At 38.6% G+C, this 15,993-nt stretch overlaps 2 protein-coding genes across 3 annotated transcripts; one reads left to right on the forward strand and one right to left on the reverse strand.

Annotated features, from left to right (window-relative positions):
* Positions 1 to 1,658: 1,658 nt before the first annotated feature.
* zgc:65997 (uncharacterized protein LOC794398 homolog) lies at positions 1,659 to 3,845 on the reverse strand. Its single transcript, XM_044373578.1, has 4 exons — positions 3,422 to 3,845; positions 2,917 to 3,094; positions 2,548 to 2,642; positions 1,659 to 2,367 (listed from the first exon to the last, which is right to left on the reverse strand). Exons 1-4 carry the CDS (start codon positions 3,746 to 3,748, stop codon positions 2,176 to 2,178), a joined length of 792 nt encoding a protein of 263 aa, XP_044229513.1. The 5' UTR covers positions 3,749 to 3,845; the 3' UTR covers positions 1,659 to 2,175.
* Positions 3,783 to 13,865, forward strand: nphp1 (nephronophthisis 1). 2 transcript variants are annotated; one of them, XM_044373577.1, is made up of 20 exons: positions 3,783 to 3,890; positions 6,025 to 6,086; positions 6,298 to 6,358; positions 6,692 to 6,825; positions 7,127 to 7,337; positions 7,971 to 8,072; positions 8,451 to 8,551; positions 8,786 to 8,834; positions 8,968 to 9,055; positions 9,639 to 9,733; positions 9,865 to 9,993; positions 10,166 to 10,240; positions 10,437 to 10,547; positions 10,783 to 10,865; positions 11,143 to 11,219; positions 11,460 to 11,559; positions 12,033 to 12,145; positions 12,235 to 12,308; positions 12,692 to 12,736; positions 12,900 to 13,865. In XM_044373577.1, the coding sequence occupies exons 1-20, from the start codon at positions 3,873 to 3,875 to the stop codon at positions 13,176 to 13,178; spliced, it is 2,007 nt and encodes a 668-aa protein (XP_044229512.1). In that variant the 5' UTR covers positions 3,783 to 3,872; the 3' UTR covers positions 13,179 to 13,865. The 2 variants fall into 2 exon arrangements, with proteins under 2 accessions (XP_044229512.1, XP_044229511.1); XM_044373576.1 differs by lacking the exon at positions 3,783 to 3,890 and adding an exon at positions 5,147 to 5,321.
* The last annotated feature ends 2,128 nt before the right edge of the window (positions 13,866 to 15,993 follow it).

Consider the following 15,993-nt stretch of genomic DNA (forward strand, 5'->3'; position numbering starts at 1 on the left):
AAATGTATTTAAAAGTTTATCTGAAGCTAATATGAAACTTCAGTTGTCCAAATGAGTCAAATCAAGTAGATATCTTTCCACATTACAGTCTTTTTTGTGCCAGAGGCCTTCCTTTTGTCAATATACTTCCGCTGCAGCTCAACGGGGAAACACCTTCCGAGGAAAGACAAAGAGGAAATTCAATGCTAAAAAGCCTGTAAATGTGGCAGATATCCACTTGATGTGACTAACTCAGACTGCTGAACTCATGTAAGCTTCAGATAAATTTTAAATTCATTTTTGCACTAAATGACTGTGTGGACACACTGTGGATTTTGGCCTCTATCACTTACATTGAAAGTGCATTTGACAATCTTTTAATGGAAAGTATGAACGGGAGGAATGATTACAGCAAAGAAAACCTCTTTCAGTGATTATATGGACACCTTAATGTTGTTTTAAGACAGACATGAAAAGTTGTTAATCTATCCTTTAAGCTATAGATAAAGTCTATGATTGATGCTAGAAAGCTGATCAGAAAACTGAGATAATGAAAGATTTTTAAAGACTCTTGTATATGCACAGACTGTAATGCAGTCATGTAAAGAAATGAAAAAAAACCAACAATACCATTTCATAAGTATGACAGACACAATCGAAGTTCACTGGGAATAATAACGTCACACCATAAAATACTATCAAGATTAAGGAGTACAATAAAGAGTCAAAAATCACCATAACTTCAATCACTGTTGGAATATTATTGTATATCACTGTTACCATCTTACCGAACAGCATCAATTACTGAATATACTGTGATGAAGACGATAATACTACAATAGCCCTTTTTAATGCCATAACATAACTAACTCACTTGGGAAAGTAATAAATGTGAAGATGTGGATACCAAAGCACATTGATAGTCTTGAATTGCTGCCATCTTCTGGTTAGTTAGTATGTAGCTGTGCTTTAGCAAGAGTCTTTTCTGCTCACTCAGTCATTGAAATAAATGTGCAGTTTATAGCTGTAATTCAAGAAGTGGACAAGTTTATAAAGTATAGAAAAAGTCTCTCTCTCTCTCTCTCTTAAATTAGGAACATCGTTTAACTTTTTGCACCGTATGGTTGTAATAATAGGAATAATTAATTAACCTGGTAACCTACACTTGGTTAAGAATCAGGTCAGTGTTGTATAGGTGTTAAAGGAAAAATCCCTTAACAGGATTTAGTTCAAGTCATTACCCAGTCAATTACTTATAGCCCACTGTGCCTTAAATCTCTTCTCTCCTCTTCGGTAAACAAGGCCTGCACAGACATAAACACATGTAAATACATAATGTGCAGCAGATTTGTGCCTGAGAGCAAAATCAAACAAATCTGCATGACTATTGTATTATATATCACTATATATTGTTCAAGCACAGTAGTATAAAAATAGAAATGACACGCTTCCTTCCTAAGAGTTGTGACTGAGGATGTCACACTTCAAAAGCCTTCGAGGTGTAACTGCAAAAGCTGCTGTGAAACAGTGAAGACTTGCTGTAACTGCAATGCATCTCTAACCCACATAGGTGCAACCTAAACAGAAACAGATGTTGCTCATGTACCACATAATTTATTTTTACTGTTAATGAGTTTTAAGTGAAAACACACTGTGATGATTCTTCAAACCATGAAAGGTATTTTGCCAAAAAATGGTTTTATTCAACAATAATGTATGAACCACAACAATAATATTCAGGAACACCTGAAACTTGAAGCTTTTTTTTAATTACACTTGACATTGTGATATTAACTGACACTGCAAAAAACCCTCAATTATAGATATTAGATTATTATTATCCCCCAAATGAGCCCTCACCAAACTATATTAGACCATTTGTATAGTTCCAATTGCATCAAGTTTTAAGGCCACATATTGAGGCCTTTATGTGATGGCATTATTTACAACATTAATGTTAGACCTGATTTAAGCACTTCGGCTGGTCATGAGGTAGTGGAAGAGGCTTGACTCCATCTATTTAGACTCCACCAGGAACCTCCTGTACAGTACTAGCTTTAATTCTGTTGACTTTTCAGTGTAAAGTCCAACTTTTATTGCTAGGTCCATACGCTATTGAGATTTAACATCAAAAAGTTATAAATCTCTCTCTCTCTCTCTCTCTCTCTCTCTCTCTCTGTCGTGCATTCATTGATTCTACCAGGGCAGTTCGGTCCCATCCCAGTTGTAGGCCTTGCCGGTCTTTTCGATATTCAGTGTTTCTATGATGCTCATCAGACAGTTCACCGAGTGTTCGGTACTGAACAACCTGTCCTTTGGTACGTTCTTGTGATACGGCCGAGAGAGGTCTGTGTTGACCGTTCCTGGGTGTAAGGAGACACACACCACCTGGGAAAAATCAGAAGCAGGTTCATCAACTCTCAATAAGATACTGGTCATAGGTTTCTATGCTTGTGTAAGGGCGTCATCCATCCATTTCCCAACATGTTTTCTAAGCTGGTCTTGAAAGAGAGATAGAGGCCACCAATTGTCTCATGATAAGTCAACTTCAAGAACACTCAAACCTACCTTTGGTCGACTGCGGCCCAGCTCTATAGATAGATTCCTGGTAGCCATGTTGAGAGCTGCTTTAGACATTCTGTAGCTGTACCAACCACCAAGACCTGAGAGGAGAGGGTGGAGTGGAGAGAGGATGTTTAGGAAGACAAATGCATCATACCATACATTAACATGCATACATTACCATAGAAGCTAAAAGGGAAACACTTAGAGTTATAGTACCATCTTCTACTTTATAAAGCAGCAGTGCTGGTCGATGTAATTCATGTACAGTAATGTACTTGACAAATTAAAACCTTTCCGTATGTAGTTTGTCGCCATGCAAAAGCAGACTTTTCAACCGAAGACGGTGGTTAGTGGTTTTCCCACAATACCTACCATTATCACCAATGGATCCCACTTTGGCAGTGATGTTGACGATGATGCCGCTATGCTGTTTGGCTTTCTCTGCAGGCTGCTGACCGAAACCACCTCCGCCCTTTTGTAGGAGGGGAGCAAAATACTTCGCCATGACCAGTGGACCCACTGTGTTGGTCGTCAAGGTCGAAATGATCCCCTGAAACAGAAAATAATGAATGAAAATATGGGGTCAGTATTTGCTGGAAGTCCAAGAGATTTGATTAGATAGATAGATAGATAGATAGATAGATAGATAGATAGATAGATAGATAGATAGATAGATAGTGATTTGAGTGAAGATGACTGAGCAACTATCAGGCAACTGTAACATAAGTTTGGAAAAAGGGGTCACCTGACACTGTAGAGAAGCACTTAAAGTGAGATGAGCACATGTGACAGTGCTTTCCCAGCTCTCTGAATTTCACTTAACAGCACTTTTATTTCACTCCTCATACTAAGAGAGCTGCTCAAACACCATCTTTACCTGAGCAGAAACATCCCTCAGGCTGGTCTCTCCTTTTCCGGAGGGGTGAAGCATAGCCGAGGAGTTGACTATCAGATCCAGCCGACCGAAGCTCTCCTTCACCCGCCCAGCAGCTTCACGGATGTCCTCCTCCCGGTTCACGTCCAGCTGGAGCACCGTCAGCCTGCCCGGGTGTTGACCGACCAGGCCCCGCAGCTCGGCCGCTCCGTCCGGGTTTCGGCATGTCGCTATAACGCCAGCGGGGGTTTTACTTTTCAAGATATGTTTGCAAAATTCAAGCCCCAGTCCTCTACTGGCCCCTTGAATGAGTGCGATGGGGACAGCCATGACAGTTAAATGACATAACTGGGAGTGAATGGAGACAAATAGTATGTGCTGCTTTCATTTTCTACCAGAAACGTGGGAATTCCGGCATTTCCGAAACAAAACAGTATAAGAACATCCCCTGCAAATGATTTTTGGTGAGCCTGTAAGTGATTAATTCCTATTTTCACCAGAGAATTACCTAAAATGTCTTTCAAAACCAAATTTTTTTACTCTAAATTGAAGAAAGGGAAGCTAATAAGAGTACCTGAATGCAGCATGTTTCACAACAATACGCCCTCTGTAGGTCACTTTTAAAGGCACTTACACAACTATGCACCAGCACGTGTCTGCTGTGGTGCATGATAGTGCACGGCCAGATGTGGAGCTGTAGAGCTGCAATTAACAAGGACAGTGAATAGGATTAAAATGATCTGACTAATAAGAGATATTAGGTAAGATATTAATATGCTCATTTCGCTCTGCACATCCTGAAACTGCCTCATTTATTTTGGCATTGTAAGTATACTGAAAGATTGGCAAGAAGTTTCTAAGTTTATTAATGACAAATTTATGGCTGATTTTGTAGTATTGTATAAACACGTATGCTACTGTTTGGGATTTTAAGTTACAATAGAAAGAATTGCCGTAACACCAGAAGGAACAATATATGTGTTATATTCAACACAAACAATATGAAGCAGCAGCAATATTTGATAATCTTTCTCAATCAATCAATCAATCAATCAATCAATCAGTCAGTCAGTCAAACTTTATTTATATAGAACCTTTCAAAGAAATCAAATGCTTTTCAAAGTGCTTTACAAGCAACTGACAAAACGAGGGATATTAAAATAGATTTAGAGAATAATGCACACCAAAATAATTAAAAAGCAATAGAGTTAATTGAATAGGACAACAATAAAATATGGATAGTTAAGATAATAAAAGATTAATAATAAAAGATAATACAAGCAATAAAAATAACAATAAAAAAACAAAATTATTAAATACACAAAATGAATAGATTATAATAAAACAGCAACATGTTAATGAAATAAAATAAAAGAATAAAATAAATAATAATGATGATTATATATAAAACAGGTATATCATAATAAAACCATAAAGTTATAAAACACTACTAGCTAATCGTTTAGTAGATTTTCTTCATCTCTATCATCCAGTCCAGTAGGTGTCGCTAACTTAAAGCCAACCGCCAGTAAATCGGGGACAAAGCATATCAGATAGTCTCTGGATTTATGTATAATGAGCTCAATAATAAATATGTATGTATAATAAATTAATAAATGCACAACAAACATTGTGAATTATATTTCCATAAAAATACTTACTGATATACTTATTATATTTACATAATAAATACGACTGAAATCACAGTCAAGTACAAGCCCTGAAGAAGAACCTGGTTGCCTAGCGACCTGTGGAAGTGTAGCGTCTAGCAACAGCTATGGCGTCCAGCTAGGCGAGCTGCTAATACATGGATTATAAACAATAAAACAGCGTACAAATGCCACCAAAAAGAAAAGGACCTTTGCAGCAGGTCCAGAGAGAAGTGGACGAAATCAAAGGACAGGTTTGTTACAGCATCGCGCCAGTTTACGTGTTTTTCGCGGTGATGTATAGACTCCACTTCGGCTGAGAAAGCAGTTACTTATGGCATTGCATGAAACTTACTGACAGACCCATGAGATAAGTCATTGCAGCCGTACCAGTAAACAATCACTTTCCAGACAAACTAAGTGATCCTAAGGCTTGAACATTAGCAGCTCCGTAACTTGTTTGTCTAAGCTTTTTACAGTTGTGTCCTCTGTTAGCATAACCGTCCATAAATAGCTGAAGATGAATCACAGCGTTTGCTGTCAAGTCGTCCTGAGACACTTTTCAGCAAATACACTGAGCTGTAACTGTTAATGTTATTTACTACAATGGAGTTTCACTTTTTCCATTCGGTCAGCTCGCTATTCCCATAAGTTTCTTTCGGTGAACAATGAGAACAAAGGTAAAAGTGAAGAATTTCCTAAAAGTAACTCCTTGGTGGATAAAATGCGTGCCGAATTTTCTAGAATACACTAACAGAAATGTCCTCAATTGCAAGGTAAAGAAGCAGAGAGGCATTAAAAGGACATGTTTTAAATTAAGGTTGGCCTGCTGATAGTATGTTCAGTCAATGTACAGATGGCAATTTATGGGCTGTGCAGTTCAACCTCAACTGTTCATTGGTGTCAACAACACTCTTGTATTCACTTTTGTTTCCTCTCTTTGTTCTTCTAACCCAGGTGGAGAGTCTGTTAAAAGTTGTGCAGAGAAAGGTTGAATCCACTGAAGAGGCATTTCGGAGGTAAACAACTCTGACAGAGCTACTCCAGTCCTGTTAAGACTAGGACGTCACCCGGGCTAGCATCAAAACTATTTATTAGGACACGGCTGTTGACCCTTTACCCTTTTTTCATCCTGTTACAATATGATTTTCTGTAGGTGTTTTTTAATTGTCTGTTCCATGTGATGCTTTGAGGAGTGATGCGAGTCTAAATGTTTCCAATTCTTAACAGATGTCAAGAACTGCAGATTTCAGCAGAGAAGACACTAAAGACACTGAAGAAACTGACCAAGGTTAGAGCCATACTGTCAATAAACATGTGAATTAAGCTGAAAACGTAATATTTGTAACAAGTGGAATTGTGCAATTATTAGGTTTTATTTCTAGATGATCAAAATTACAACAACAATGCTGTTGCTTGAGCTATACATGGTTTCTTGACAAAGACCAGTGTTTTGTGTACTGAACCAATATCTTTCTGAGTAGTTTGTGTCTCGAAAATGTACAATTTCTATCCAAATCTATATATTCTTGTTTTCTGGATGGGAAAGTCTATTAGGCAGCACCTCAGTCATCTTAAAGTGGCGAAACTAACGTCATAATTTGTCTGTTTGATATGCTGTTAGGCTGATGAGCTGGCTCCAGTGGGAAACTATGATCAGAGGAAACTAGAAGAGGAGAGACGACTGCAGAACATCTTGGAGAGTTTGAACACACTCTCTCTGGAGCTTTCACCACCAGGACCCAGTACTGCAGCAGGGTCAGCAACCTATATGTCTCCTACAAAGGCAAAAAATAATGAGAGGATCATTCAGGAGTGCTTTATTATGTACATCTCACAATACTCTCTCTTTGGTCTGAAACTGTATACTCTATAGCTTAGCTTTTGCTTGTAAAGGAGTTACCCCAGACATATCAAATTAAAAATATCAATTGAAATGAGTCTAATCTCACATCCAGCATGTGAGCCTTGTAGCACAACATTTGTTAGACTGTAGGAGAACAAGAAAAACATGGAAATGTTAACATATCTTTTCACGTTATCATGTTTTGATCCACAGGGATGCTTCAAAGGAAGATAGTGAGGATGACAGTGACGAGGATGACGATGACGATGATGACAATGATGATGATGATGACGACGACAACGATGATGACGATGACCACGAAGATGAGAAGCAAGCTCTGAAACCGCCCTCTCAGTCAGACCCTCGCATCTACACAGCCCTCAGTGACTTCAGAGGAGAACAGGAAGGAGATCTGTCTGTTCAGGTGAAGTTTCTCCTGTGACAGAGTCCGAGACAAAGCACAAATACAGACAGGCCACATGTCAGCAACACGCTGAGCTCTACAGATGTTGTTAAAATGAGTTGCCAGTGTTTATTTGGAGATGCAGCCTACGTTATGAACATTCTAGCTGTTTCCCCTTCTCAACCACTTCCACTCTCTTCATGCAGATTACTTGCATTTTTCACGATTGCACAATAGTATAACTGTGTAATAATTTACACTATCAGGACAACTATATTCAGTTTTAAACCCTCTACTTGATCTCAGGCTCTGTACGTTAGCTTTAATTAAATGCTGCTTATCTGTAAATACAGATGTCTAATAAGAGTCTCAACAGGAAACAGAGGTAGATAAACAGGAGTGAAAAAAATACTTTAAGTATGTTGACGTGACCTAAAAAGAAAGAGTTTTTTTTTTGCATCTCAATAGTTTTATTACATTTATTTAAAACAGAAGAGGGCGCTCTCAGCCCCCAAATCATGGTTTCCACAGTCTTGACAAGCTTGAAAACTACACACTTCTTTCATTTTAGGCAGAGACTGGTCTGCTTGTTAGTAATGCACAAATAATGTGAAGTTGCACTGTTATGAGTTGTATGTTTCCCTACTGTTTCAGAGAGGGGAGGTATTGAGGATTATCAGGAAGACAGCAGATGGATGGTGGCTGGCTCAGGACACTAAAGGCAACAGAGGAGTTGTTCCAAAAACCTACCTGAAGGTACACAACCAGCTGAACATCTGGATCACAGTCAAGTGTCCAACAGTTGACTATTAGCATTAATTTGAACAGCTGAGGAGCTTTAGTACGACATGAAAATACAATTTACTCTGGTGTATATTGATGATTCCATACATAACAAGACATGTATACATATTGATCTCTACCCTATTTCACACAGATTTAAGTTTTTGCAACATGTTTATATGTTCTTTACTTTTTATTTGTGCAAATTATGCCAAAATACACAATAAATAGTGTTTTTAAAATCATAGCCCCACAAAAGTAAATCTATATTCTACCACAAACTTTCCAGTGTTGTTGTAATACTGTGTTAGTCACTGTAGTTTGTCAAACTGATGATCAAACATGTTTCAGATCGGCTCTAGTGTCAGTGATGAAGATAATGATGAAGATGAGGATGATGATGATGACAAAAATGAGGAGGAGTCAGAGGAAGATGATGAAGAACTGACTGAGTAAGAGAAACAGAGACTCTATAGTACATTTTAAATGAAAGTTTAATGGCTGTACTGTGTATTACTTTCTTTTAGAGGTTCTTGGATCCGTGTTGCTCCTCAAATTTAAGTGTTTGCACAAAAGGACCTTGTCAGTGGTTTTTGGTACTAAAGTGGAACAAGAGATCAATTGCTTTTTGGTTTGACTCTAATAATGATAATAACTCCATGTTGTTGTTCTCCGTTCTTTGACAGCGGTGCTGCACATTCCAACTGGTCGACTGTCAGAAAGGCTCTGACTGAGGTAAAACTCTACAAACTCTACTGCTAGTGCGACAGATGTTAAATCCATAATTGTGAGTATTGTGTATATACAATGTATTCATGGTTTTCACAGTGTGTGTTTGCATGTGTGTGTGTGTGTGTGTGTGTGACAGATCGATGCAACAGATGTGCTCTCTGCCATGGGGGCTATACCTTCAGGATTCAGACCATCAACTCTCAATAAACTGCTGGTGGAGGAAGGTCATTCATTATGCGCTCTCTTATGAACACACACACACACACACACACATACACACTAGTATACCTAACTAACTGACTGTAACTAACTGTCTGGCAGTTGCTGATTACAGCTGAACTCCATCACTCTTCTGTTAGGACACACTGCAGATAAATTAAGTATTTACTGGAAAAAATACAGCTAAAACACATGATAGCTTAAAAAACAAACAGTTTTTTTGTAATGTACAGGGGTTTGACAAAATGAGGAGACTTTACACTATAATCCAATGCAATGCTTAACACACAACCCATGCCACAAACACTACCTTTATGAGGATTTTACATTTTTCAACTTGTGTCAAAGAAGTTTAACTCCATGGTCATTTTTATCAGATTGTTTTATATTATAAGGTTTTACTGGTATTTTCTGTGTTGCATTTCATCAGTCATGTTTGTGATGTACTGTATGCTGTTCTGCCTTCACTAGAAGTAATTAAAAACCACATTTCTACCACTACTTCCAGAAACAGACTTTTTTTTATTTGACTAATAAATACTGTATGATTTGCAGGGCAAAACAGTAACCGGTTATGTCTTTTTCTAGGTGTGACATACAGAGGAAGTCATTATATTCAGCCTGAGCTTAGCCAATCACAGCTCTCCTTCAGTGACCTCTTCCTGGACCCAGACACTGGCAGGGTGAGACTGTCCCTCTGGGCATGTTGTGTTTTCAAGATTTCTCACGCTGCTAAGCATCCAATCATGAACATGCTCTATTGAACAGTTGACAAAAACAGTTATTTAGTCTCCTGTCCTCTCTTGTCGTGTAGGTGCGTGCTCGGCAGGTCAGGACTTGTGTTTGTTTCACTCTGTGGAGCTGCAGGATGATTCCTACTCCTGGAGTTGGCGTTCAGGTCCTCAGCAGACACATCCGCGTCTGTGCCTTTGATGGGACTCAGGTGGGGTATTTCTGTTGTATGTACAGCTTTTGGCCACACTGTACAAATCTACTGTACCCAAATCTCTGCAGTGTGAGAACAATATAGGAAATACTGTTTGATTTAGCTTATTCAACTGTCACGTGCCATGTCCCAGTGAAAGTATGAAATTGAAACAGATTGTGTGTTTCAGGTGTTGAGTAACATCCACACAGTGAGGGCGACCTACAACTCCAAGAGCCCCAAGACCTGGAGCTTCTCTCCAAGGGTATGAGAAGACCCCAGCTGTTATATTTACAACATTATGAACATTGAACATTGAATTGATGGTTTTTCTTAGCCACAACGCTAAAATTCTCCAGAACTGGCACCTTAAACGCTTAACACAAAGCCACACCATTTAACTTACAGTTGTACTTAAAGCTGAACCTAAATCTGAAATCCAGTGTTTGTGTTCGTCCCAGGTGACGGGTATCCTACCCGCCCTCCTAGATGGAGACTGTTTCCTACGTTGCAACTCTGCGTCTCCTGACCTCGGTATCCTCTTTGAACTGGGAGTCACCTTTATACGCAATGTAAGGACAAACATATACACACAGATACTCATGTGACTGTGATGAGATCGAGTAGTCCATGCAGATAAGAGAAATAGAATTACACAGGTTCACACACAAAACCACAGTATTTTTCGTTTTGTTGTGATGGAAGACAAAAGAAAAAGTGGAATCCCCCTTTCTAGGAGTGAACACTGACTAATAAAGTTTTTGGGAAGCAACCGTGTCTGATCTTCTGTGTGTGTGTGTGTTTCAGTCTACAGGTGAGAGAGGAGACCTGAGCTGTGGCTGGGCTTTTCTCAAACTGACAGATGACACCGGAAATCCACTCCCTAACAGGTACTATACACACACAGACATACAGACATGTATATCTGACATGTATATAACAAAAACACATATTTCTATATTCTGTATGTACATATTCTGTTTCCATACAAGGATCATTAATGGTCATCATTTTTTGAACTACCCTTCCTTGAGTATGTAAGCAGGTTCTTCATTGATGTCCATGGAAAAAAAGATGGAGCAATGTTTATAAAATAAGAATCAATTTTAAAAAAGCCTGCACTTAATATTTAAACATCTAATCTAATATAATCTAATCTGTGTGTAGGACCTATGAGCTGCCAGTGAACGGTGGCACTCCCTATGAGAAGGACGTAGCGGTGGAGGCTTCGGTCACTAGAGGATGTAAGAACACACAGCAGAGACACTCACTACCACTGCAGTACAGTCTGAAAGTTTCTTCATAGTAAGGTTGAAAACCAAAGACTTAAAACAGGAAGTCTCTTGAGAGTTTGTTTTTGTAGGTTTTGTTGACATGAAATGATAGGCACTAAATGGCTTCCTCATTTTGTAGATTTGAAACATTGGCGTCCTAGATCATAATCACTTGTCTTTCTCCTCTCCTCTCCTGTCCTCTCCTCTCAGCTCCAGGTGGTGTTTTCCAGCAGATGCTTCAGTCCAGGCGGCAACCCAAACTGATTGTAAAGTTGAAGTCAACCAACAGTCGGACCAGAACTCAGCTCAGGTGTGAGGATTAGCAAGAAATAAATGACTTGAAACACGCCCTGTGGATTATGTGATCTACTTCTCTATCAATAAATTACCAGATTTTTTTGGACACATCAATGGCTCACCTCAACCACCTGCATGTGTGAGCAGAACCACCAAGTGTTACTGACTAATAAGGTTTTCACGATACCAGAATTTTAAACTTCAATATAATACTAGGATTAAAAAAAACGTCACTTGATACCTCTTTCGATACCACAGCAAAAAAAAAAAAAAATAGTCCTAGGCACACAAAATAGATTATTTTTTTCCTTTTTTAATTAAAGTTTTTAAACTTTAGCTTGCTAGACCGACCATGTGACTGGTGGGTCTAGCAAGCTTATTTCACATGTATAATTAACGGGGATCGTATCGTTTTTTTAATACGCGGTATTGAAAAAGTATCAATACTTTTGACAACCTTAAGGACTAGTGTGTGTTTCCTTTTAGTCTGCTTCCAGACACTCTGCTGCACAGTCTGAGCTGCGTCCACCTGCTCGCTCTACACAGACAGCTGCTAGCTGACACACTACTGATGGACAGGCCTACCATGCAGAATGCAGGTAACACACATCCTCTATGCCTCTTATCCAAACTGCAAATTTTCACACTTCAAAGAAAGAACCTCTCTCTCTCTCTCTGTCTCATTCAGATCTTATATGCAGTCCTGTCCTCTCTACCTTCCCTGTGCTGTTGGACCAACCAGACCTGCTGGACGCTCTCAGGGTCAGTGGGTAGCGCAGCATGGTTGAACTTATTCCTAGTTGTCTTTTAAATATGATCAATCGCAAGATGATTATATTTTTGTTATATTTCCGTAATTTATTGCTATACCAGCATATGATAACCAGTACATTTTGACCAGTATGGATTTTACTGTTGATTTTTAGCTTTTTTTGTGCTGATATTCTAAACTCTCTTAACATTTCGTATTCAGCATTACTGATACCAAAAATTACCCTGTACCCTGAATCCTGTTCTTAGCCAAACTGTGAAGCCACATTTAGACCAAAAGGCACAAAACAGCAACAGAAATTGAGAGTAATGAAGTTCTTCAAGCACTCAATAATCGTTCAGTTGCACTGATATTACTTTGTGTTTTCTTTCAGAGTGCCTGGCTGTATGCTGAGACCCACATGAGCAGAGCACAGAAGGTAAGACAGTGTGTGTGTGTGTGTGTGTCTGCAGCACAAACCTGCAGAGGGTGCTGTCAGTATGAGTAACCTTGTGGCTTTTCAGTATGAGTAACTTTGTGGCTTTTCTCTTCCACGAGGTTTGCGTTAATTTTGTGAAACGTATCAATGTCTGTGTTTGCAGAGAGACTTGTCCTATCTGAAACAGGAGTTTGTTAAAGTCTACATGTCGTCGGTCTATTTCCTCCTCCACTCGCCCTCGCTGCCTCGCCATCGCTGGGCGGACCCGCCCTCAGAGGAGCAGCGTGCCAGAGTCATCTTCTCTCTCCTGGATGCTCTCAAAAACTTCCAGCACACCACCGGCCAATCAGGAGGCCCAGAGGTCTTTGTTGACTCTATGCATCAGCATCTGGCCTTTGATGTCACAGAGTTGACCTTTGACCTCCTCCATGTGGCACGGTAACATCACATAACTCAGAAGAACGGTACAATCTGATTGAAGTTGTTTACAATATTATTATTAGATATTTTATTGTCAAAATTGTAGATAAAAAAAGAAAATGTAACTATGCTAGACAGCTATTTGGTTTATTAAAAATAGTAAAACCCTTAAATGTGCCATAAATAAATTGTGAAACTTTTTTAAAATTTGTAAAATGAAAGCAGGTGATATTCTATATTTTTATTATTGTCAATAAATCCGATGAAACGACCAAAACCAGCAATGTGTCCATTTCTCTGTACTTTCTGACTTCCCCTGTGGCACGCAGTCTCAAGCCTTTTGACTCATACAGAAGAGGACTTTTTTTTTTTTTTTTAAAGCATTCATGAATGAATAGTTTTTTAAAAGGACAAATAATTTCCTACAACTGGGAGCCACTAAAGTTTTTAGCAAACATCACTCAAACTTGAGTAAATAGTCTATTTGTTATGGATTATTTCCAACTGCAGATTTAATGCTCTAGTGAGCATCTCTGGCAGCGGGACGGTGTTTGTGGTATCGATTCAAGATAAATACAATGCCCTTGTTTGTGATAATGATGGAACATGCAAACAAGTGCAACAGTGTGGCTCACTGATGTATTTTGGACAACAATGATGGTCTATGCCACAGAGGAATAAGTTATATCAGAGTTTGCATACACAGGCAATACTTTCTGGCTTTTCATCAGATTTGTTGACAATACAACAGCATATCACCAGACTCAGACTCTTTGCCTCTACTCTGCATTGTGACAGGAAATAAAGTGGTCTTACTGTAGTTCTGAGAAATACTAGAACATACAGTAAGAAATCTTTGTGTACTTTGTGGTTACATAAGGCAATGATTATGGCTGAAGACCCTGAATAGGTGTGAAACAAAAGGTTGAGCAAACTTGGACAATAGTAACATTATCAACAAAGATCTCTTTTTAATGCAATCATTGAGTGATGTGTTTAGGTAAATAACATGTTGAAGGAAGAGAGGAACACTTTTCACTGAGACCAAAACAGATTTCTATGATAACAGAACCAATAATGACATTACAAACATATTTGATACTGGTATTTATTGCCAAATGTTGTTCTATTTTGTAATAAACATTCTGTCAAAATCACTTTATGATTTATTACAGACTTGTTTTCATGTACCAGGTTATTTTTTCTCTGACGGGTCACTGAGCTGCTCCATTCATCTCCACCCATTAGTTCAACATCAGTCATGTATGTGTCTTTGTGTGTATGTGTGTGTGTGTATATGGTGTAGAGTTTCAGGGTACTGGAGGAGTGTTCATAGTTAATAATTAGTCTCCTGTCGTCTTTTTATAGCCTGGTATAAAAGAACAGGAGCGGTGAGAGGTTCAATCAGTCAGGGCGCTGACTTGTTCAGGTTATCAATCAGTTGTGGTTTCACATCTAAAGTAAAATATGTTATTAGGATGAATCATAGCAATGATACATCAGTTCAATATATAATAACAATTGTGGTAATGTTGTAACTGTTAATATGTATGTTCATGGAAATTAGAATCAAAACAGCCAAACTTTTTTGGAAGTGATGCAGGTTATTTTATCCTTCATGACCCAGACAAAACAGGTGTTATTTATCTTTTTATTAATAATTTTAAAAAATCAGTATTTGAATTGACAGATTATATATATATAGATATAAAGATGGCAAGAAATGTTGCTTAAAAGCCAACAAACATTTCCCTTAATACAGTCTGACACCTGAGTGCAGAACACTGAGTCACACCCATCTACTGTACAAGTGATGTGGACCCACTTCACGCATTCACATCCCTTCAGCTGTCAACATCACAAGCCAAAACTAACACATTTAACACACAACTTAACCACAGGCGTTGGCTTTACAAAGCAACTTGGCTTTACACCCCTAATAAATCCTTCATATCGCAGACCCAGAAGTTCAGTCACCTGCCTTAAAAAGGGTTTAAGTGTGTACACTTGTAACTTTGAGCCTTTCTCTGGTGCAGTGTTTGCTGATGAATAATATCGCACATCCTGTATTTCCACATTCCAGCGCTGTTACCGTGGTGATGCTGCCCATGGTGACCAGAGAGCGTTGTTTAGTGTTGAGCTGAAAAAACCTGAGTTATCATCAGGGGCTCATAGTAATAGAATATCTGAAAGCAGCAACGGACAAAGGAAAAAAAAAAACTTGAGCAACTTTGAAGTTGCTTGTAGAGTTTACTTCACTATCGTTGCTTTAATGACATCATAGCAATATCATGTTGACACAGAACTGTGGCACAGGTTTGTTTGTTGCCTGTTGCTTAAAGCATTGTCCGGCCATATTGCTCAAGAAGTTGCCCAAAATAATTTCCTCTTTTCTTCTCACTGCTGGTCTGCTACAAAACAGTTTTGTCTGAGAAACGTTAACACCTTAATTCTGTGATTATCATTTAATATTGAATGATCGATCGATGATTTAAAATTGAAATGATCAAGAGGAACAAGTGTGAATTCTGAAATAATTATGTCAATGAATATAGACTAAAGCGGATATTTTAAAAAAAAAACACTCTGACTGTCACATAGTGCTACATGAACATATTAAAAAGGTGCAGATAATGTTGCTGATCAAAGGCAATGAATGATGGACACACCAGAATGCCATCAGTGCATTTCCATACGATGAAAAACATGTGGCTTGGCTGCTCTCCAGTCAACAGTATACACAGTCTACACTCACGCTATCAGCCAGTGTTAAACACGCACAGTTACATAAAGGATAAATATATACACCATTAAAAATGGAATAAACAAGTATTAAT

Source organism: Thunnus albacares, chromosome 14, assembly GCF_914725855.1.
Source record: "Thunnus albacares chromosome 14, fThuAlb1.1, whole genome shotgun sequence".
Classification (NCBI taxonomy): domain Eukaryota; kingdom Metazoa; phylum Chordata; class Actinopteri; order Scombriformes; family Scombridae; genus Thunnus; species Thunnus albacares.

What these genes read in the sequence shown, in the direction of transcription:
- zgc:65997 (XM_044373578.1), bottom strand. Translation starts at nt 3,748, where the DNA reads ATGGCTGTCCCCATCGCACTCATTCAAGGGGCCAGTAGAGGACTGGGG. An exon ending in TGAGGGATGTTTCTGCTCAG is followed by an intron (nt 3,095 to 3,421) that starts GTAAAGATGGTG and finishes TTTCTGTTTCAG; the next exon opens with GGGATCATTTCGACCTTGAC. An exon ending in GGGATCCATTGGTGATAATG is followed by an intron (nt 2,643 to 2,916) that starts GTAGGTATTGTG and finishes CTCTCCTCTCAG; the next exon opens with GTCTTGGTGGTTGGTACAGC.
- nphp1 (XM_044373576.1), top strand. Translation starts at nt 5,256, where the DNA reads ATGCCACCAAAAAGAAAAGGACCTTTGCAGCAGGTCCAGAGAGAAGTG. An exon ending in GAGTCACCTTTATACGCAAT is followed by an intron (nt 10,548 to 10,782) that starts GTAAGGACAAAC and finishes TGTGTGTTTCAG; the next exon opens with TCTACAGGTGAGAGAGGAGA. An exon ending in ACATGAGCAGAGCACAGAAG is followed by an intron (nt 12,737 to 12,899) that starts GTAAGACAGTGT and finishes CTGTGTTTGCAG; the next exon opens with AGAGACTTGTCCTATCTGAA.